The sequence below is a fragment of the Dasypus novemcinctus genome, chromosome 11 (genome assembly GCF_030445035.2).
Source record: "Dasypus novemcinctus isolate mDasNov1 chromosome 11, mDasNov1.1.hap2, whole genome shotgun sequence".
NCBI lineage: Eukaryota > Metazoa > Chordata > Mammalia > Cingulata > Dasypodidae > Dasypus > Dasypus novemcinctus.
In genome coordinates, this window is record NC_080683.1 from 61,094,472 (window position 1) to 61,119,281 (window position 24,810).

General features: G+C 35.4%; 1 protein-coding gene across 7 annotated transcripts in view; it reads left to right on the forward strand.

The window, feature by feature from the left end:
- Nucleotides 1-22,795, forward strand: part of CFAP206 (cilia and flagella associated protein 206) — a 45,788-nt gene extending 22,993 nt beyond the window's left edge. For 5 of the 7 annotated variants that reach the window (XM_004454495.4, XM_004454496.4, XM_071218592.1 and 2 more), the window contains 5 exons: nt 1,192-1,390; nt 4,037-4,177; nt 6,840-7,033; nt 15,786-15,926; nt 21,274-22,795. In XM_004454495.4, the coding sequence (XP_004454552.1) occupies nt 1,192-1,390; nt 4,037-4,177; nt 6,840-7,033; nt 15,786-15,926; nt 21,274-21,504 (906 nt within the window). In that variant the 3' untranslated portion in view covers nt 21,505-22,795. Of the gene's footprint in view, nt 1-1,191; nt 1,391-4,036; nt 4,178-6,839; nt 8,095-15,785; nt 15,927-21,273 lie in introns of all 7 variants that reach the window. The other 2 variants (XR_011650092.1, XR_011650093.1) reach the window with 2 other exon arrangements.
- Nucleotides 22,796-24,810: the final 2,015 nt, after the last annotated feature.

The window sequence follows — 24,810 nt, forward strand, 5'->3', positions numbered from 1 at the left end:
TATAGTGTGGACTTAATAAGGGGTCTGTGCTTTTCACCTAATTGGCAAAGGGGTCTGTGGAACAAAAAAGATTTCAGAACCTCTGATATGCACTATTTTATAGGCAAACCTGGAAGCTTCTATTTGGACCAAGAGGTATAATATATACACATAGTATTTTATAGAGCATTTGAGGCTCTGGTGACTTTCTGCAGTCAGTCTCAATATTTCTTTTTAAATAACAAAAAACAAAATGCTAAGCTGTTTCACTTGTAGGTGAAGCCCAACTGATTTTTTTTTTTAAGATTTATTTTATTTCTCTCCCCTTACCCCCATGGTCTGTTTTCTGTGTCCGTTCACTATGTGTTCTTCTGCATCCGCTTGCATTATCTGGTGGCACTGGGAAAATGCATCTCTTTATTGTTGTATCATCTTGCTGCATCAGTTCTCCGTGTGTGCAGCGCCACTCCTGGAAAGACTGCACTTTTTTCATGTGGGGCAGCTGTCCTTGTGGGGCGTACTCTTTGCGCATGGGGCACCCCTATGCGGGGATGCCTCTGTGTGGCATGGCACTCCTTGCATATGGCAGCACTGTGTGTCGGCCAGCTTACCAGGAGGCCCTGGGGACTGAACCCTGGACCCTCCATCTGGTAGACATGTGCTCTAACCATTGAGCCATGTCTGCTTCTCCCAACTGATTTTTTAATTTGTTTGTTTTATAAGTCAATTACCTTTAGTATGACTATAAAACATTCTTTCTCATTGACCTAAACCTTTAACTTGCAGCTCACAAGATATGTTCCAATATCTAACTCTAGACTTTCCGGGTTCCTTTGAATCATCACTGACCAGATAAATCTAGTTATAATGAGTCGTATTTAGCCTTTAAAAAAAGGAAAGTATTTATGCCTTGATTTTTTGAGGTGAAGCTTCCATATATCTTTCTTAGTTGTTTGGCTTTTTTTAGTAAATTAACTGTATATCAATTATACCAAAATAAAATGCTTCAAAATAAAATACAAGTTTATTTTCTCATAGCTTATGAGCCCAATTTATGTCTAGAGTCTATGGCCTAACCACATAGGATTTTCATTTGACTTAAGGAAGAATTCATTTCTTTATAAATTATAATTTATATTTATTTTTAAAGGAACAATAATTTATAATTTTATTAGACAGTTAAAATTTGAACATTTTCTTTCCCTTTCTTAGCCCATCTTCATAGCACTTTCTAGTCTTTGGACTAGCTTTCAGGATGAAACGGTTTTGCTTAGTGTCCTCAGTAATTTAACAACTCACCTTGAGCCATTCCTGGGTGCTCATGATCTACTCTTTCCTGAGAAAGTACTGCAAGAGCTTCTTGATGGGTTGACTGTGAAAACTGATGTGTGCAGATTGAAAGAACACATAGGTAATGGAAATCATCTATTATTTCCTCTTCTTTTCAAAATAACCTCTGGAATAAAATCTTTTTTATTCCTTGTTGTTTGAAAATGATCATGTTATAGTTTCCTAATAAAGCATTAAAAACTTTCTGATTATAAGAGTATTAACGTTCATTATAGAAAATGTGGAAAACACAGAAAATATGTATATTGAATATCTTACCATCCAGCAATACCATAGCTAATGTTATTTTTTTTTGCATATCTTTTTTCCCTCTCTTTATTTATTTTTTTGATGTAACAATAAAAAAATAGAAGAAGTCCCTATATATCCCCCACCCCTCTCACCCCACTCCTCCCACAACAACCCCTTTCATCATCGTGGGACATTCATTGCATTTGGTGAATACATTTTGGAGCACTGCTGCACCACATGGATAATGCTTTACATTGTAGTTTACACTCTCCCCCAGTCCACCCAGAGGGCCATGGCAGGGCATACAATGTCCAGCATCTGTCCCTGAAGTACCACCCAGGACAACTCCAGTCCTGTGTTAATGTTATTGTTAACATTTTTCTTAATGATTTTCTGTTTCCATTGCAGCCTTAGAATTTGATTTGTTTTAGAAAAGGATATTAATCCTTTTCTATATTTTTTTGCAAACAAAGCACCATTTCTTTGGAATGGTATTTGCTCTATATCTACCTCAGATTGAGGTTGAGGATTTATAAATCAGTAAATTTCAACCTTATAAAATTATTTTATGCCCTTTAAGAGATGCATTGATTCTTATGGAAAGACTGTCTTTATCAATAAACTTTTTTAATTTTCTTAGTCTCTTCTACCTTAGCTAAAGACAACTTAAAATTCATGAAAAATGTCAAACTTTAAGTTGGGACTTGAATTATTGCCTAAAAAAAGTTTTTCTGGAAAATGCAATTAGGTAAATAATTCTGAATTTCTTTTACAAATTCTGTTTTTTCATAAAAATGGAAAATAAAAATGTAGCAATAATTTCTTAAACTATTAAAGTAACTCAAAACTGAAAGTTAAATAAGAGACTCAAAAATACCCTTTCAGCTCAATTTTTTTACTATTCAATGTCATTTCATAAAAACAACATATCCATAAAAATATTTAATGAAATTGAAAAGTTAATGTAACCCTAACCATGGCTATTAAACTAAATCAGATTGGCAAGAGATATTCATTTGTAACTTCTTAGACTTACGTGTGACATTTCTCACCATATTCAGAATTTTCTTTTCTCTAGGGCACTGTCAAGTGTACTACTCCAGTGAGTCAAGAGCCCTAATGCTCTCCTGAAACAATTTAATTTACACCTGCCATATCACACCACTGTTTGAGGCTTTCAGGCATATCAGAGGGAAAAAAAAAAAAGAGATGGGAGGTTTATTTTCTCCAAACTATGTATTTTCCTCTAATTGTAGACACAAGGTCATTTGTGGTGTCTGTTGTTTGGGAATAGAGACAGGCACAGAAGCAAAGGTAGGATTGTCAAAGTTAAAAACCTTGGTAAACAATATTTCACAAATACATGTTATTATTTGTATAAAAATTTAGTCAATTTGCTTGTCAAACGAAAATAGGTAAAACAACCAATACAAGGAAGAATTTTTTAAAATGTAAAGAACAAAAATTGTATACCTAATTACCAAAATTGAGTCTCTAAGAGACATTTCCTTAACTCTTTCTACTCAGATCATTCTCATCTGTTTTAATAAGCAATAATAGGGGAAGTGGACTTGCCCAGTGGTTAGGGCGTCTGTCTACCACATGGGAGGTCTGCAGTTCAAACTCCAGACCTCCTTGACCCATGTGGAGCTGGCCCATGCGCAGTGCTGATGCGCGCAAGGAGTGTTGTGCCACGCAGGGGAGTCCCCTGTGTAGGGGAGCCCAACGCGCAAGGAGTATGCCCCGTAAGGAGAGCCACCCAGCATGAAAGAAAGTTCAGCCTGCCCAGGAATGGCTCCACACACACGGAGAGCTGACACAACAAGATGACGCAACAAAAAGAAACACAGATTACCATGCCGCTGACAACAACAGAAGCAGAGGAAGAACACGCAGCAAATAGACACAGAGAACAGACAACTGGGTCAGGGGGAAGGAGAGAGAAATAAATAAATAAATCTTTAAAAAAAGAAAGCAATAATACTAGCATATAAGCATCAAATTAAAAGCATTTTGCCACATAGTATATTATTAAGAATGACATATCTTGAATGAAGTTAATCTAGTTGTGTCTTGTTCTAGTTGCAGCGGATCTCTTCTGCTTATCCCCTTTAGGTTGTTTACCGTGCAGCAGCAGGAAGCACCACATAACCCTTCCTGAAATGCCTTAGTCAGCTTCTCCCCCAGCAGTAAAGCCTGCCTTTCTGAAATGGCCCCTTCGCTCTTTTTCACTCACCAGCTAAGTTCTGCCTCTGAGTTTGCTCAGTTATATGACCCTGGACAGTGACTGAAGTCATGACACGTCTTTGTTTGATTAGCCCTCCCCCAGAATCTAATTTTGTGGTTGTCAATTTTTTTTTTAGCAAAATCTACAAAACCATGAAAAGTTAATGCTTATAATGAACTATGACTACTTTATTTAGGACATTTAACCTTCTCATTGACTGAAAGCTTTTCTTGTCCTCTTTCATTTTAGAAGAGAGAGTCCATTTGGTGGATTTCAGAAAACTAGAATGGCTTTTCCCAGAAACAACAGCAAATTTTGATAAATTGTTAATTCAGTACCGGGGTTTTTGTGCTTACACATTTGCTGCAACAGATGGTCTTATCCTTCCAGGTATATCATTACTCTCCTTTCCCCAAGTTTTCTTTTACAGGAAGTACTGTTATGGTCATTCATTTATTCATGTTTTAAAACTTTATGTAGTCAAATGGTGAGCTAGAGAGGAGCTACAAAGTCTCTGTCTTAATCCAAGAGAAATTACAGTGTAAGTGATAAGTGATGGAATATGTATATTCTGAAATATGGATGTTACAGTACTGCAGAAGGAGGGATGACTCATGTGTCCAATGAAAGATTCCAGAAATGTTAGGCAGCATTACTAAAAATTTATGATCTTCCAAAGTAATGACTTGAAAGAGTAACACTAATTTTGACTGTTTTATTAAAAGAATATTCTTGGGTAGTTTGTAGTTATATCCTGTTAACATGGTTCAGGAGTTCTCTATAACCCAAATCTCTTTAAGGAAATAGCCAGTATTTTTTCAAGTATAATTTCTCTATGATATGTGTGTTACTAGAGCTTCTCCCAAACAAAGGTTAAATCAGAAGGTGAGGAGAAATAAATTGTTACCAAAAAATGCTGTATGAATCAGGAATAACAAGAAGCCTGCTAGGGCTAGCATGAAAACAGTTTGACAAGATTATTTCTTATTTACCTTACACCATTAACCTCCTCCTTCCTTTTCCTCTTTCTTTGTAATCTCTCTTCTTTATTTCTTTCAGTATGTTTCATAATTGGGTATTACTAGTTTTCGTTTCAATGGGGAACTAAGATAATAGTATTCTGAGGCTGAGTGTCACTAATATACTGGGGAGAAAATGATCATGAGCCATGCGGAAGTAAAAAGCAATTTGATGTAGATGGCTCCTCCCTGCCCCTCCTCCCTCCCTCTCTCCCTCCTTCCTTCCTTTCTTTTCCCTTATTTTTAAAGGCACAGATAAGAAGGGAGTTATGAGAGAGAGACATGCAGAAATATGGATGTGGGGTGAATGAAAGAGGTAGCATGATGTGGTTGGAAATCAACGAGCTAGGGTTCAGGACAGCCTGGTTTCTAGTCCCAGTTTTGCCATTAGTGAACTGATAACCTTTAGTAAACCTCATGCCTTCCCTGGACCTCAGTTTCCTCACTGGGAAAATGAGAAGGTTCAACTAGGAGGTCTGCAGGATCCCTTTCAAATTCCAAAAACTGTAATTCTAAGAAAGAGAGAAATAAAAAGTGGAAGGGCTTGTGAGGCTATGGGTTTGAGACTACTCTCTTAATAACCTACTTTCTGAATAATCTCTTGCCAATGGGGATATTGTTTTCTGGACAGCAGCAACCTGCATTATCTCAGAGGAATCTGCAGGATTTCCCTATATCCATTAGGACTGCAAACCACATGGCTTAAATCCCAAGGTGACACTGTGGCTTACCAGTCAGCATCCTGTTCAGATGACTTCACTGACCTCGTTGCCTTCCGTTGTTTATCCCACCAGCTGCACTGGCTTTCTTGCTGTTCTTGAAAACTCCAAGCCCCCTCTCACCTCAAAGACTTGCCCTTGCTTTTCCCTCTACTTAAAAAGCTCTCTCCCAAGATAGGTACAAGCTGTGATTCCTTACTTTATTCATTCTTTCCCAATCACCCTATTTAATAGAGCAATCTCACTCTCTTTCCTTTTACTTTCGGTCTAACCTGCTTTATTTTTTTTCCCATAGCACTTTTTAGTATGATATATATGTTGATTTGTTGCTATCTGTATCCATTGGAGTATAAGCTCCATAGGAACAGGGACTTTTTTTCCCCTTCTTCTTCTATATTCTCAGGACCCTGAATAGTACTGACACACATAATGGGTCAATAAATATTTGAGTTAATGAAGGAATAAATAAATAAGACAGTATTACTGTTTTCTACATAATTCTCACGAACTATATGGTTCAGATTTAATAATTCATGTTTTATGTTTTACAGTGGGGAATATTTTCTAACACACAAATTTGCATTTTGGAAAAAAATACTATTTTTGTAGTTCTTACAGACTTTTTTGGGGGGGGAGGGGTGACCACCTTCCCACACCACCCCAGCTCCCCTCTTCTGCTACGTTTTCTTATTCTTTCTCCTCTGTGTCTCCTATTGCATCATCTTACTGCTCTCCACATCGGCCGGCACTCCTGCGCACGTCGGCCTTTCTCATGCAAGGTGGCATTTCCATACAGGGCAGCGCTCCTGTGCGGGCTGCATTCCCACATTGGCCGGCACTCTGCGCGGGCCAGCTCGCCGCTGCGTGGGCCAGCTTGCCCCCACCAGGAGGCCCTGGACATAGAACTCTGGACCTCCCACATGGTAGACAGGAGCCCAACTGGTTGAGCCACATGTTTCCCAAGACTTATTTTTAAAACAGTCCTTATAGTTGTTAGTTTAGTATAAGAAAATTTGAAAAAGCTGTGATATGACTAAGTAGCTTTTTATAAAAGATTTTTAAGTATCTTGTATCTGATAGTGAAAAGCATTTTTATATAAAATTCATTTTAAAATAAAAATAGATATATAGAATTAATTTAACATAAAATATAATTTAATAAAAAGTATAATGTAAAATAATTATAACATTTTATCAAAATAAAACCATAAGGGATATGTTAAGAAATGGTATGCCTAATGGCTCTATGGGTATATTGCAAACAGTATCACTTAATATTTCATATCTAATTCAAATTATTTTCTTAAATTTCAGGAAATCCAGCAATTGGAATTTTGAAATATAAGGAAAAGTATTACACTTTCAATAACAAAGATGCTGCATATTCATTTTCAGAAAATCCTGAAAAATATATTGATTTAATTAAAGAAAAAGCCAGAAAAAATGCAGAGTTAATTCAGCTACTGGAACTTCATCATCATTTTGAAACCCTTATTCCATATTCTCAGGTAAACAGACTAGACTTGGGATTCTAAGAATTTATAACATTTAATGTATAGTTAATTAAAAAGTTATAGCTTATTGTTAGAATGACTCCTAAGTCCAGGAAGAGACAGGGTCAGATATGGACTTTTACAGGTTATCTGAAGGGTTTCACATCTGAAGATGGAAACTAATGGAATCCACAGGAAATAATGGAAACCAGATTCAGAGTTACATTGATGAATTAATAGACTAGAGAAATTGGAAAGTGAAAGGTTTCATTTAGTAAAATAAATTGAAACTATAGGTATTTCCTTATTTAAAATTGGAAGAGCTGAGCACAGACATCAGAAGTGATATTTTACTTATATTTAGAGTTTCAAACACAATTAACAGGTTTTAAATAGCAATACTTTGAAAGACCACAAAATGGTTCTGGAGGCGTGCATCTGTGAATATCTGTACCTTATCATTTATTCATTCAGCAAATATTACTGAGCCGCTTACTCTGTGCCAGGCACTTTTCTTGGCACAGGGGGTAAATATTTTTGTCTCCATGGAACACACATTCTAATTAATGTTATATATTCTTCTCATTTTCTTACTTTTCGTTTCTCGTTTTCATTTTTCACCTTTTAATTGCTCTGTCTCTCCTTTTTCTGGTTCAGCCCTTGTCTTTTAAACTCTGTGAATTCAAAGCCTCAAATACATGGTTTAAAATGTTTACTGTTTGTCATTTTACTCAATATTTTAACTTTGAAGTGGGTGGGTTTTGGTATGACTGACCAGGTAAGCAGGGATCCAAGCCATAAGTGGTTAAGAGGACTGTTGGCGTGATGACAGCGAGGCACAAAGTGTAGTTTGCACAGTTAACCAGGAAGAACGAGGTAGTCTGGAGGGGATAGCTGTGGCGGTCAGGACCCTGGACAGCTCAGTCGGTGATTTTTTTTTTTTTTTCCTCTGCTTGTGCTTGGGGATCTATGACTGAGAAACCTTGGAGAACCTAAGCGATTCTGCTAGCCTTCTGCGTTTCCCATCTTGAGAGAGATTGCCTTCGTCTGTTTATTATCTTCATGTGGGCAAAATGGTAGGCGTACAATATTTGGTAAACTGAGAGATTAGCATCGAAATGATTGTACCAGTTCATGAAGCTTGTCAGCTACCCATATACCTGCTGGCACTTGCTATTACCTGGCTTTATAATTTTTTTGCCAATCTGATGAAAGTAAAATGATGTCTCATTGTTTTATTGTGCATTTTTATTGGAAGTGTTCAGCATCTCTTTTTACATCTATTACCCATTCAAGTTTCTCCTTCTATGCAATGACTTCATAACATTTGCTAATACAGACCTTTCTAGTCATATATACCATTCCCTCTTTAACTTGTTGGTTTGCAGGAGTTTCTTGTCTGTTCTACTATTACTCCTTTATCAGTTATAGATGTTGCAAATGCTTTTCCCAGTCTGTGACCTCTCTGTTAACTTTATTAATTGAATATTTCATTGAAGAGAAATCTTTAATTTTAATGTAGTCATGTCTATTGATAGTTCCCTTTAAAGACTGCTTTTTTGAAGTCTTGTATAAGAAATGCTTCCTGTTATAAGGCTATCCTTTTACTTTTATTCTTTTGGATTTAATTCTACAACTTTATATTTGAAAGTCTATTCAAATTTCGAGTGTATAATTTTTTATTGTGGGTCATCATACCACATGCAAAAAGAACCAGTTATTTTCAACCCAAACTATATGCCTTTTATTTATTTTTCTTATCTAACTACATTGAAAAGCACTCCTAGTACAATACTGAATAGAAGTTGTAAAAGTGAGCCTCTTTATCTAAGAAAACCTTTGATATTTTGTAATTATGATGTTTGTTGTCATTTTCCTGCATTTTGTTACATTGGTTAGGAGTTTCCCTCCTATTCTTTTTTGCTTAGTGTTCTTATTTGAATGGTTATTGAATTAGATCAAATATTATTTCTATATCTTTTGAGATAATTGTTTGTTTTTTACCCTTTAATCTGTAAATTTTACATTATATTATTGCTATGATTATACCAGTTTTGCATTCCCTAGACCAGTTCTACTTGATCCTGGTATACTATCATTGTAAAAACTATATACTATTCTATTAATTTGGTTGAGCTTTCTTTAGAATTTTTGCATCTATATTCCTGAGTCTGGCTTGTGAATTTCTTTTATTTTACTGTCATTTTATAGTTTTTAAAAAAATTAATTTATTGAAGTATATCACTTACACATAAACATACATAAGCAGTAAGTATAAATATAACATCATACAGAACTCTCATAACTCACCCTACCACCAATAACTTGTATTGTTTAAACCTTTTTAACTAATGATTAAAAAGCATTGTCAAAATATTACTACTAACCAAAGTATTTTCCCCCAACCAACCCTATTATTATATTTATATCATTTATATATGAACATACATAAACAATTAAGTGTATAGTAGAAGTTGTAAACTTACAAAGAAAACATGCGTAACATCATACAGGGATCCCATACATCAACCCTCCACAAACACCTTGCATTGTCGTGAGATGTTTGTTACAAATTATGAAAAAATATTGTCAAAATCTTACTACAATTAAAGTCTTTATCTTACATTTGGTGTGTTTTTCCCCCAACCCACCCTATTATTATTTTTTAAATATGTTTTTTTATGACAGAAGTTGTAAATTTATAAAACAATCATGCACATGTGCAGAATTCCCAAACAACACCCCTCCATCAACACACCACACTGTGGTGGAACATTTGCTACAGGTAAGATAATATCATCTGATTGTTACCATGTCCATAGTATACATTTGGCTCACATTTTCCATACTGCCTCATTATCAACACAGTACATCTTTTGAATGGATAATATAAGAATATTATATTATTACAGTCCATAGATCATTCCAGCTTTATTTTTCCCATGCTTCTCCACATTCCCAACACCCTGCAGTAGTGATATACATTTGCTGTCACTCACAAAGGACAGTCTTGCATCTGTACCATCAACCACAATTCTCATCCACCTCTTGGTTTACTGTGCTATCCAGTTCTTAGATTATTCTCTAGCATTCTGTCAATTGGCATTTATATACCTAGACTACCATTTTCAGTCACATCCCCATTTATAAACTAGCTTTTACTCACTGTGTGTTACCATCCACTCTATACAATTTCCACACTTTTACAATAAAGCTAATTAAAACGTCTACATACATTAAACATCAGTAGTCCACTCAGTCTTCCTCTTATCTCCTTTAAGTATCTACCACCTATCACCAGGTCTTGAAGATATTTTCCTATAATTTCTTATAGAAGTTTTATGGTTCTTGCTTTTATTTTTAGGTTTTTGATTCATTTTGAGTTAATTTTTGGATAAGGTGTGAGATAGGGGTCCTCTTTCCTTTTTTTGGCTATGGATATACAATTCTTTCAGCACCATTTGTTGAATGGATTGTTCTGTCTGAGCTGTGTGAGTTTGTCATGCTAGTCAAAAATCACTTGACCATAAATGTGAGGGTCTGTTTCTGAACCATAAATTTGGTTCCATTGCTCTGTTGTCTCTGTCTTTATGCCAGTACCATGCTGTTTTTACCACTATGACTAGGTAATATGAATTATAGTATGGAGATGAGGCCTTGCTTTTCTTTTTTATGATGTTTCTGTCTATTCAGGATCCCTTACCATTCCAAATAAATTTGATGATTGTGTTTTCAATTTTTTAAAAAATGCTGGTGGAATTTTTATCAGAATTGCATTAAGTCTATATCAATTTGAGTAGAATTGACATCATTGTATAGTTTTGATGTCAAGATTATGCATGTTTTATAAATGAGTGTGGAAGTCTTTATTCTTTTTCTATTCTCTGAAAGAGTTTATGTAAAATTGGAATTATTTGGTAGAAAAATTCCTGTAAAGTTCTCTGGGCTTCTTCTTTTCCTTTCTTTTCTTCTTAATTAGTATATTTTTTGGTTTGAAAAATTTAAACTACTGATTCAACTTCTAATTTTAACTACTTTGTGATTATAGGGCTTTTCAGGTATTCTATTTCTTTTTGTGGCAAATTTAGTAAATTGCATTTTTCTAGGAATTCAAATAATTTGTTTTCCATTTTATTCATAAAGTTAGTCAGAATATCCTTTCATTATTTGTTTAATCTCTACATCATCTTATACCTTCATTTTAATTCCTGATATTGTTTAAGTCTTCTCTCTTTGAATTTTTTTAAACAAATCAAATTTTTGATACGTATTAATAAAGCATACAATCCACTGAAAGTATACAATTAATGGTATTTAGCATAATCACATAGTTGTGCATTCATCAATTTTATCATTATTGGAGCATTTTCATTATTCTAATAATAATAAAAAAAGAGAAACAAAAACTCATCACCTCTCAAAATCTCTGTTTATATCAGGCTTCCCCTGCCATAAACAGCTGCTATTCTGTTTCTGTCTCTCTAGTTTATTTGTATTTATATATAGATGGAGTCAAGCAATACGTGTACCTTTTGTGTCTAGTTTCTTTCCCTTAGTGTTTTTTTCCTTTTTTAACCCTTATGGGAAATTATTAATATATTACTATATACTATTGTCCATAGGATGTTTTGGTTGTAATTTTGCCTCATATTAACATCTTGTAACATTAACCAACATTTGTTCAGTTTCAAAGAAAAACAGCCCTTTATATGCAATATAACCCATATTCATATTCCACATGAGGTTTCACAATACTATACAGACCCATGTTACATTTTTTTAGCTTTCCTTCTAGTAATATACATGACCTTAGACTTTCCCTTTCAACCACTGTCATACTCATATAATAGCACTTCTAGTTACAAACACTATGATGTGCTTTCACCTTTTCTATTAATTTCCAAAACATTCTGTACAGATTAGCCCGCAGCTTTCCATTCTCTACCCTCATTCTGTTTTTCTGGTGACCTATATTCTAATTATTACCAATATATATTTGGTTCATAATAGAATAATCATACTGTGTTTATTGCTTTTGTGTCAGGCTCGCATTACTCAACATAGTATCCTCCAAGTTCATCCATGTTGTCATATGTTTCATAGCTTCATTTCTTCTTACAGCTGCATAGTATTCCATCATTTGTATACACCACAGTTTATATACCCATTCATCAGTTGATGGACACGCGATGTAACAGTTTGATATGGTTATGAATTCCAAAAATAGATACTGGATTATGTTTGTAATCAGTCTGCACCTGGGCTTGATTAAGTTATGATTAGGCCTTTGATTGGGCCATGTCATTAGGGTGTTGAGTCCCCACCCATCAAGAGATGGATAAAAGGCATGGCAAAGGACATGGTTGGTTGAGGGTTTTTGATGTTGGAGTTTTGATGTTGGAGTTTGATGCTGAAGCCTTAAGCTGGAGCCCCAGGAAGTAAGCTCACAGAGGAAACAGAAGCAAGCCCCAGGGAGAGAGGAATGCTAAGCCCAGGAAGAAACAAGCCCTGGGAAGAGAGGAACCCTGAACCCAGAGAGAAGCAAGATCCTGGAAGAGAGAAACCCAGGAAACCTGAACCCTCGCGGATGTCCTGCTCCAACACATGAAAATAGACTTTGGTGAGGGAAGTAACTTATGCTTATGGCCTGGTATCTGTAAGCTCCTATTCCAAATAAATACCGTTTATAAAAACCAACCAATTTCTGGTATTTTGCATCAGCACCCCTTTGGCTGACTAATACATTAGGTTGTTTCCATCTTTTGGCAATTGTGAATAGCTGCTATGAATATTGGTGTGCAGGTGTCTGTTCATGTCACTGTTCTCAGTTCTTCTGGATATATACCTAGTAGTGGTATTGCTGGGTCACACGGCAAGTCTATATTAACTTCCTATGGAACTGCCAAACAGTCTTCCACAGTGGCTGTACCATTCTACATTCCAACCAACAATGAATAAGCATTCCTATCTCTCCACATCCTCTCCAACATATGTAGTTTTCTGTCTTTTGAAGAGTGGCCATTCTAATAGGTGTGAAATGATATCTCATTGTAACTTCGATTTGCATTTTCCTAATTGCCAGTGATCTTGAACATTTTTTCATGTGTTTTTTCACCCTAGTATTTCTTCTCTGGACAAATGTCTATTCAAGTCTTTTGCCCATTTTTCAATCAGGTTGTTTGTCTTTTCATTGTTGAGTTGTAGCCTCTCTATAGATCATGGATAATAAACCCTTATTGGACATGTGGTTTCCAAATGTTTTCTCCCATTGAGATGGCTGCCTTTTTTAACTTTTTGACAAAGTACTTTGAGATGCGAAAGTGTTAAATTTTGAGGATGTCCCATTTATCTACTTTTTCTTTTGTTGCTTGTGCACTGTGTGTGAGATCCAAGAAACCATCATCTACCATGAGATATTTCAGATGTTTCCTTACATTTCTTTCTAGCAGTTTTATGGTCCTGGCTTTTATATTTAGGTCTTGATTCATTTTGAGTTGATTCTTGTATAGGGAGTGAGATAGAGGTTCTCTTTCATTCTTTTGGTTATGGATATCAAGTTCTCTCAGCACCATTTGTTGAAGAGACTGTTTTGTGCTGGTAACCAGGTTCATCCATGTTGTCATATGCTTCATGGCTTTATTTCTTCTTATAGCTGCATAATATTCCATCATGTATATACACCACAATTTGTTTATCCATTCATCAGTTGATGGACACCTGAGTTGTTTCCATCTTTTGGAAACATACGTATGTATCGTGGTTTTTTTTAATCCATTCTCTCAGCCTGTATCTTTTAATTGGGAAATTTAATCCCTTGACATTCAATGATATTACTATAAATGCATTATTTAGTTCTACCATTTAATTTTTTGGCTTTCATATGTCATCTCTTATTTTCATCTGTCTTTTTACTCTTTTGGTTATCCTTTCTGCTAGTCTTGCCTTCTACACTCTCCTCCAAGTCTCTCTATCCTGAAAAGGGGTCATAAGACTCCCTTTAATGTTTCCTGCAAAAGTGGAGTCTTTCTACAAAATCTCTTAGTTTCTGTTTATTTGTGAGTATTTTAAACTCACCTTTCTATTTGAAGGACAGTTTTGCTGGATAAAGAATTTTTGGCTGGCAATTTTTTTCTCTTTCAGTGTCTTAATTATATCATACCACTGTCTTCTTGCCTCTATGGTTTTTGATGAAAAATCCACACTAAGACTTACTGGGCATCCCTTGTACGTAATGATTTGTTTCTCTCTTGCATGCTCTCAGAATTTTCTCTTTATCTTTGACAGTTGACGTTCTGAATAGTATGTGTCTTGGAGTAGGTCTATTTGGGTTTATTATGCTTGGGGTATGCTGTGCTTCTTGGACATGCAGTTTGATTTCTTTCATGAGAGTTGGGAAATTTTCAGCCATTATTTCCTCAAATATTCTTTCTGCCCCTTTTTCCTTTTCTTCTCCTTCTAGAACTCCTATGACTTGTATATTGTTGCACTTCACGTTATCATTCAACTCCCTGAGCCCCTGCTCAATTTTTTCCTATTCTTTTCTCTCTCTCTATTCTTCTGTCTTCCATTTGAGCTGTTCTTTCTTCCTCATCACTTATCATTCTCCATCATCTTGTGTCTGCTGTTGTATGTCTCAACAGACAGGACAGAATTTGCATATCTATAGACAAGAATTATATTCTCTTGCAACCACTTATTTACATCTTGAGTTGTAAAGCAGTTCAAAAACTATTAAAGGCTAGAGTCAGATAATCCAAAACGTGTGTCATATGTAGACAGTTCACAGATTTCCATTAAAACAGGTATGTAGCCTGGTTTCTTTTTCCCATTTCTTCATCCTCAGCTGTTCTTTAATGATTTTCAGTACCTATGGAAGTAAGTTTTCTCTCTGTGTATTTCATTTAGTCCTTATCATCTTATTACTTAATTGCCATTTACTTGTATTATATAATATTTTTAATGATCTTTTAAGCGTCTTTTTAATCTAACTATATCATAAAATCATTTTAAAGGCAGACGTTATATCTTAGGTTAAATGGTAGGTACTCAATGATTATCTATTCCTTGATATGGAGAAAGAAGTTAAACTCTTCTCATTCTTCTTCCTATAATCCCTGAATGTCTTAAACATCTATCACCCCCTCCAGCAACTTCCTTAGGTATAATCATATCTTGGCTTTGCCTGGAATTACTGAAGGTTTAAGATATGTGTGTTGAGTTTTTGGGTACCACAGCAGAAAATCAACCTTTTCTACTAAAACAGCATTGGACAATGATCTGCTATATATGCATAGTTTGAGTTCAAAATATGTCTTAAAGAGGTTCTGATACTTTAAACAAGTGTGATTTTATATCTAATATTTAATAACTATTTTATATTACAACCCATTTTTAGCATATTCACTTATGCTACCCTAATTGTGGAAACTGAGGTGGGTATTTGACTTGGGAGTAAATGATGCTAGATTATCCTCTTACAAAATACACTTCCTATATTAAGTTCACAAAATTTTGCAGAAAGCCTTAGTGCCCCCAAAATAATTAAGTCTAGTTCACTAATTATGTGCATATACATAAAATATGTATGTGTACATACATCTCTATATAAATTTTTGGGTTTATTTTCCCTCTTGGTATTCATAAGTATATTCCATGTTCAGAAATTCTTATTTTTCTAAGCTTTTGTCAGTTTTAACTAAATACTTATAGTTGTATATAAATAATGCTTATTTTTCCACGTACTGATAACAAAACTTCATTTCTTTAGATGAAAGATGTTGACAAACATATTAAACCAATTACAAAGTGTGACAGTAGCACACAGACGGATACTCACATCTTGCCACCAACAATTGTGAGATCATATGAGTGGAATGAATGGGAATTAAGAAGAAAAGCTATAAAAATGGTTTGTAACAATATTTTCTAAAATTTGTTTTAATTTGGGGAATGTTATTTCTCATAGATTTGGTAAATTAAATTATTTATACAAAAATGAGTTCTACATATCGCTCTTTGCTAACATAAAAGTCAATCACCATAATTTATAATTTGCCAGCTTTACACTGGAGGACTGTCTTCTATTTTTATGCATATGTAGAAATACAGAAGCAGGAAACTACAATTATACCAGCCAGTATCTAGCACAATGATAGTGGCTGGCTTTATTATATAGGTATTATAATAGCATTTAAAACACTCCTAACTTCCTCTAATCATTTAGTAGACACTTCTTTTCTTGGGACCTTATCTTTTTCTTTATTAGAGAAGTTGTGGGTTTACAGAACAAGAATGCATGAAATACAGGATTCCCATACACCACCCCACCACCAACACCTTGCTTTGGTGTGGAATTATTTGTTACAATTAATGATAGCACATTTTAATAATTGTACTATTCATTAAAGTCCATGGTTTAACTTAGGGTTTACTGTTTGTATAGTGAGTTTGATGGATTTTTAAAAAAAATTTATTCCATTTCCATATATACAATCTGAAATTTCCCCTTTTAATCATATTCAGGTATATACTTCAGTACTGTTAATTCCATTCACAATCTTGTGCTACCATCACCACCATCTGTTACAAAAACATTTCCATTATTTCAAATAGGAACCCTGTACATTTTAAGCCTTAACAGCACATTCCCTATCCCCACCCTGTCCTCTGGTAATCTATATTCTAGATTCTAACAATGAGTTTGCTTATTCTAATTGTTTCAAATCGGTGATATCATATAATATTTGTCCTTTTGTGTCTGACTTATTTCATTCAACATGATGTCTTCAAGATTCATCAATGTTGTCACATGTATCAGGACTCCATTCCTATTTATGGCTGAATAATATTTTATTTTAAAGATATACCATATTTTAAAAAATCCACTTAGTGGGTGATGGACACTTGGGTTGCTTCCATCTTTTGGCAATTGTGAATAATACTATCATCAACATCTGTGTGCTCTGGCTAGAACTTCTAATAGAATGTTCAATAACAGTGGTGAACAATGGGCATCCTATACTTAGCTTTCTGAGGAGCCACCTAACAGTCTTCCACAGTGGCTGCCCCATTTTACATTGCTACCAGCAATGAATGAGTGTTCCTTTTTCTATGAATTCTCTCCAACTCTTGTTATTTCCCCTTTTTAAAAATTTTATCTTATAGCAGCCATACTAATGAGTATGAAATGGTATCTTATTGTGGTTTTGATTTCTATTTCCCTGATGGCTGATGTTGAGCATCTTTTCAGGTGTATAGCTTCTATGGAGATATGTTCGTTCAAGTCTTTTGCCTATTTTTAAATTGAGTTGTCTTTTTATTGTTAGTTGAAGGATTTTTTTAAAAATTCTGGATTTTTTTTGTGTGTTAATCTTGTACCCTTCTTCCTCCTCCCTTTGCTAAATTTATTTTTTGGCTCTAGGAGCTCCGTTGTGGATTTTTCAGAATTTTCTGTATATAGGATCATATCATCTGCCAATAGGGAAAGTCATACTTCTTCCTTCCCAATTTGGATGCCTTATGTTTCCTTTTTTTAACCTAATTGCTCTGGCAAGAACTTCCAGTATAATGTTGAATAAGAGTGGTGATAGTGGGCATCACTATCTTGTTCTTGATCTTAGAAGGAAAGTTTTCAGTCTTTCACCATTAAGTAAGATGTTAACTGTGGGCTTTTCATATATGCCCTTTATCATGCTGAGAAAATTTCCTTTTATTCCTAGTGTTTGAAGCGTGTTTATCAAGAAAGGGTGCTGTATTTTTTCAAATGCATTTTTTTGTGTCAAATGAGATGATCATGTGGTTTTTCCCCTTTATTCTGTTAATGTGGTGTATTACATTAATTGATTTTCTTATATTAAACCAACCTTACATGCCAGGGATAAATCCCACTTGATCATGGTATATAATTCTTTTAATATGTGGTTGGATTTGGTTTGATGGTATTTTGTTGAAATTTTTGCATTTATAGTCATAAGAGATATTGGTTTGTATGGGAATTCCCTATATTTCCGATGTAACATTTCTGTAGTCTAAAGCTTCTTTAAAAACTTTTTTAAAAAAGATCACATAGCCCCTTTCCCCCAAAAAAATATATTGGTCTGTAGTTTTCTTTTCTTATGGTATCTTTATCTGGTTTTGGTATGAGGGTGATGTTGAGTTAGAATAAGTTAGGAAGTGTTCCCTTCTCTTCAATTTTTTGGAAGAGTTTGAGCAGAATTGGAGTTAAGTCATTTTGGTATGTTTGGTAGAATTGCCCTGTGAAGTCATCTGGTTCTAGGCTTTTCTTTGTTGGGAGATTTTGGATTACTGATTCAATCTCCTTACTAATAGTTGTTTGTTGAGATTGTCTATTTCTTCTTGAGTCAGTGTAGGTGGGTATTTGCGTATTTCTAAGAATTTGTCCATTTCATCTAGGTTATCCTAATTTATTGGCATAAGGTTAGTTGTTCATAGTATCCACTTATATTTCTTTTTATTTCAGCAGGGTCTGTAATAATCTCTGCCTTTGCATTTCTGATTTTCATTATTTGTACCCCCCTTTTTTTTTTCTTTGTCCCTCTAGATGAAGGTTTGTTGATGTTGTTGATCTTTTCAAGACCCAACTTTTGGTTTTCTTGATTATAGCCACCCAAGATCTCTTTTGGTTAGTTTCTCTAGTAGATCTTTTTGGTTCCTTTTAAAATTTTCTTTCCCTTTATTTAGACTCTCATATTTTTCATTCATTATTTTCCTGATATCCTTTGGCTCTTTCTCTGCACGTTCCTAGAGCTCCCTACTCTGCCTTGTTTGATATGTCCACATTCTTGTTTTGTGTTTTCTGTATTTTTATCCTTTTACTTTGGATGGGCCATCATTTCTTGTTTCTTTGTCTTGTACTCTTTTGTTATACAGTGTACATTTTAATATTTTAAAATGTTATCTCTGGGATTTACTCCCTAGAATATCTGCTTGTTGGTTTTGTAACCAGCTGGTAATAAGACAGATTTTCTTGATCTCCACTGTCCTATCAGGAAGGTTTGCCCAAGGCAAATGCTCTGTGCAGGGTTTTCCTTGTCTTTCTGGGTCTCTGTCTTACCCTACAGTTTTGCTTGTTTGTTGTTTTGGAGTTCCCCCTTCCTCTCCTGGGCATCTGAAGCCAACAGGTTTTTGCCCCAGACTGTTCGCCTCTATAGTTTTTTTACACAACTTTCATTCTTTTATGTTGCTTTTGCCTGGATGGTAAATTCTAGGAGGAGAGTCACCCCAGGGAGGACTTTCCCAATTGGGTCTTTCCCAGACAAAACAGGGCCTGGGACCCACAAAGGGGACACAGACTGGCTCCAAAGTGCCCTATGGAGGGGGTCAGGAAGGGTGCCAAATATGTCTCCAATGGCTCCTCAAAGCTGAGCTTTCCTGCCCTGCCCAGCAAATGCAGGCCTTGAGGAAGCCCTGCATCTTTAAATCTCCATCAACATTGCCCCTGTCCAGGGCAGGGATGAAAAAATAGCTGCCCTCATAGCCTGGACCCAGCAATCTGAATTTGCTAATCAAATCATGGTCCTTGATTGGCTGCGTATACCTCTGTACTTGAGAAAGAGGATTTTTATGTCCCTTTCTGTCAGCATCAGGTAGCCAGGGACTGGACCCCGCAGCAGCCTGCTTCAGGAGTGGGGGATGTGCACCTCTGTAGCAGCCATGAGAAGAGAGCAATTTATAATTCTTTACCAAAATGTGTCAGCCTCTTCCTCCTACTCGTCCCTGGATGCTGTACAGTGTTCTTCTGGCCTGTGGAGTTTCAAAATAGTTGTTTCAGATAGTTCCTGCCTGGTTAGTAGCTGTTTTTGTGGTAGGACTAAGTCGTGAAGCTCCCTACTCTGCCATATTCCCTGGAAGTTCTGCTACCTTGACTTTTCTTCTTTGGAGACTTTTTAAGAAACAAAGTTACCTCTGTTATATCAGAGATAGTATCCCCTTTTATTGTCAACATATTCTCTCAGGCATTGGACTCCCTCGTCCTTCTGATTCTCAGTCACCTTAATCACAACAGGAGCTCACCATTAATGCCTATCTTTGAATCTCATACCTATCCAACTGAGGTGAATTTCCCCCACTCATCCCTTTTATAATATCTTACCACTTTAAATAGTAAGTGTTTGTAGTATGAACGAAACAAACTCTTTCGTGTTTGTGACCTTTTCTTTGAATATTTATCTATCTCTTTAACTGAAATCAGGTGTGGAAATAAACACAACCCAAATGAGAACAGAGGCATTTATTCAGAGCTTGCTATAGCAAGGGAGTCAGCAGCTATCATTTGCCTTTGGCAGAGACTTAATGGCAAGCAGGGAAGTGGAAAAACTTTATGGTGAAAATAGAGGAAGTTTTCACCTGTGCCTTCATTGGAGTTTGTTGGTGTGGGGAAGCTGGAGGAGTTTAACTAGAAGCAGGGTATGCGATTGGTTTGCGGAGTATATTTAGTTTTCTCTGGTTGGTCTTGTGTTGGAAAGGGCAGGTTTTGGGGGTAGGACAAAAAAAAAAAAAAAGGTAAGTTGGTTGTCATTGATCTGGTCCTGACAGTTCTGGGCCTATTGCTACAGAGGTTTTGGGTTGGAGTTCTATTGTCATATAGCAGTAAGAGAAATTAACCTCAACAGACTTTTGGCAGTGTCTCAGAGAAGGAAAGGCAAGGTGAGACTTTTCAATGCCGAGGATGGGGTGGGAGCTTGAACAGAATTGCCTATGTTTAAAAGCCACTCTTTGCTATCAGTGATCTGTTTCAATTTCATTTACTAGTAATCCTTAAAGGAAGTAAGCAAAATGTAGAAGGTAAACTATAATCTAAAAAAAACTAGAGCCTTTTATTTTAAAAATCTGGGGTGAAACCCCTTTCCAAAAAGATGATATAAATCTTAAATATTTGCCTTTTAAAAAAACAAAACTGAGTAAAATGGAAAAAACCAAGTTGCATGAATAATAATGAAAGAATTGGAAAATATGCAATAAATAATTGAGCCCTGTAACTTTGAATTTTATGTTCTTTTTTGGGTCCATTTTCAACATTTTATATGTATTTTTCTACTTCTTGGTATAGGATATTTAATTTTCTATGATATCTAGATGTTTCTATTGTTCCTTTTTTGTGTAGGAAAATTCTATGTTATATGACTAATTTCTTTGTGGATTGAGAAAAAAATTAGTTGGTTATTAACTGGTACCTGATAATACTTTATTTGTGCTTTGGAGAAATGGTAATCCCTATGCATTCTCTTTCTTCTTAGGCCAATTTGCGTCAGAAAGTTACTCACTCGGTACAAACTGATCTTAGTCACATGAGAAGAGATAACATCTCACAGGTGTATCCACTGAAGAATGCTAGCACCCAGTCCATGAGGGAAGGCAGCACTCGAGTGCCCAAGCCCCAGATTTACATAGCTGGTCTTCGTGGGGGACAGACAAAAGTCACCCATGGGGTCAAGATAAACTTAACTAGAGCTATTGATGAAACCTAGTTGGAGATTGCATTTTCACTGTACATATTACCCAAGTATGAACAATGGCAAATACTTAAAAGTATTTTATGGGGCTGGGAGATTAATTAGTTTGGTGAATGTTTATTGGTTCTCATTTATATTCACTGTCAAATGGCTACCAAAAACCCCTCAAGATTGTTTTCTGTAACACATTTTTTGTTCTATTAAAATTGAGAGATGTCAATTCATTTGGTTAGGAAGTGTTTGGTATCATTAATTCTAAAATTATGTCATTAGATGTTAATATATTGTAACATTATTATTCCTGGAATAGAAGGCTATTTCTAAAATCATATTTAACTTAATTATATTAAGTTAAACATTAAACACCTGGTTGATATTTTCAACTTAATTAGCTAAAAAATGTAAACATATTAAATTGATATAGGGAAGCAGATTTGGCTCAACTGATAGATCGTCTGGCTACCACATGGGAGGTCCAAGGTTCAAACCCAGGGCCTCCTGACCCACGTGGTGAGCTGGCCCATGCGCAGTGCTGATGTACTCAAGGAGTACCGTACCACGCAGGGGTGTCCCCCACGTAGGGGAGCCCCACATGTAAGGAGGGCACCCCGTAAGGAGAGCTGCCCCACGTGAAAAAAGCGAGCCTGCCCAGGAGTGGTGCCACACACACGGAGAGCTGATGCAGCAAGATGACCCAACCAAAAGAGACAGAGATTCCCGGTGCCGCTGACAAGAATACAAGCAGACACAGAAGAACACACAGCAAATAGACACCGAGAACGGACAACTGGGGGAGGGGGAGAGGGAAGGGGAGAGAAATAAATAAAAAATAAATCTTTTTAAAAAATTGATATATATTAAAATGTTACTAATTTGGAATAATTAGAGCAAAGATCCACATAATGTTTTTAAAAATCTGGAAATTTTATATAAAAATTTGGATTGTTGACTCTTGGGGGAAAAAATCAGAATATTTGGCAAGAACTGGCTGGAATTCCTGCAAGTAGTAGCAGTGCTTTTTTGTTTGTTTAATTAGAGAAGTTGTAGGTTTACAGTAAAAACCATGCAGAAAATACAGAACTCCCATATGACCCTGTTAACCTTGCATTAGTGTGATACATTTGTTAGAACTGATGAAAGAATATTATTGTAATTGTGATATTCACTGTAGATAATGGTTCATATTTGAGTTCACTGTGTTGTACAGCCCTATAGTTTTTAAAAAATCTGTATGCTAATAACATATAAACCTAAAATTTCTTCTTATATATAAAGTTTCTTCAAATATATAATTCAGTGCTGTTAATTACAGTCACAGTGTTGTGCTACCATCACCAGCATCCATTACCAAAACTTTCCATCACCCCAAATAGAAATTCTATTAAAGTATTAAGTTCCCTTTCTCTACCTTCAGCCCCTGGTAACCTTTATTCTAGTTTCTGACTCTATGAATTTGCTTGCTCTAACTTTTTAAAATCAGTGAGATCTCATATTTGCCCTTTTGTGTCTGGCTTATTTCACTCAACATGATGTCTTCAAGGTTCATCCATGTTGTTGCATATATCATGACTTCATTCCTTTTCATGACTGAATAATACTCCATTGTATGTATATACCACAAGAAGTAAAACTTTCCCTGTTGACAGATGATATAGTCCTATATACAGAAAAATTTGAAAAATTCTCAATAATACTCCTAGAGCTAATAAATGAATTCAGCAAAGTGGCAGGGTACACCCCAAAATCAGTAGTATTTCTATACATAAGCAATGAACACTGGTAAGAGGAAATTAAAAAAAAAAATTCCATTCACAATAGCAACTAAAAGAATCAAATATCTAGTAATCTAACCAAGGATGTAAAGAACTTGTACAAAGAAAACTAAAAAATGTTGCTGAAAGAAATTAAAGACCTAAGTAAATGGAAGGACATTCTGTGTTCATGGATGAAAGACTAAATGCCATTACGATATCAGTTCTACCCAAAGCAATTTACAGATTCAATGTAACCCCAATCAAAATTCCAACAACCTTCTTTTCAGAAATGGAAAAGCCAATTATCAAATTTATATGGACGGGTAATAGGTCCCAAATAATCAAAACCATCCTGAAAAAAAAAATGTAGTTGGAGGAGTCACACTTCACAAGCTTAAAATTATTACAAAACGAGGTGATCAAAACAGCATGGTACTGGCACAAGGACAGAAACAGCGACCAATGGAATCAAATTGAGAACTCAGAAGTCAATGTTCACATTTATAGTCAACTGATTTTTGATAAAGGTGACAAATCCATTCAACTGGTAAAGAATAGTCTCTTCAACAAATGGTGCTGGGAAAATTGGGTGTCCATATGCAAAAGAATGAAGGTGGAACCCTACTTCACACCATTTTAAAAAAATCAACCCAGAATGGGTCAAAGACCTAAATATAAGTACCAGAACTATAAAACACCTTGAAGAAAACATAAGCAAGCATCTTAAGGACCTTATTATTTTTGTTAGGCAATGGTGTCTTAGTAGCATTGCCTTTTAACAGGACAGGTGCTTCCAGTTTTCCAGTCTAATCCTATTCCTGCTTCCCACTTCTTATCTTTGCCTTATATACCATGACCCAAAAGCAGTTGTGCTTTGGGCCCCTGTCAGCTAAATTTTAGAGCTGTAATTTTATTATTGTCTTGCATACTTCTCTGATACCTACTTATGGATAATAAAGGCTACTGGATGGAGGGCCCGTTGACTTGCTTTAATGCATTTCTTTTCTGCACAGGTGAATTTTTATTAAAGTATTTGAATTTGTTTTCTATGTAGGTTAAATATTATAGAGGTTATAATATTAGTATGCTTTGAAATCCATTTTCCACACATTTTTAAAAACAATTCCATACACATTTTAAAGATAAACTTAGAACAGACCTATTTCTAGGTTTTCATGATTTTCATACTTGTAATTTAAAAGTGATGTGTAAAGGAAGGCTGGCTAGTTGTTCTGGCAAGGCCTGGGTTTGGAGAGGTACCTATACCTGAAGTAGGTGGGGTAGTATGGCTAATCCTTATCTTTACAAACTCATGAATTTGATTTTATCTCTTCACTCAACCCTTATTAGGTTCTGAAAGATTACAAAACAGAGAAGAAAGGCTTGTAAGCCACAATGTAGGGTTATTAGATTGGGGCTGGAAGAGAATAAAAGTGAATAAAAATATCAATTCCAAATTTTTTAATGAATCAGTTTTATTGATACATATTAATAAAGCATACAATCCCTCCAAAGTGTACAATCAGTGGTATTTGGTATAACCATATAGTCATGCATTTATCACGTC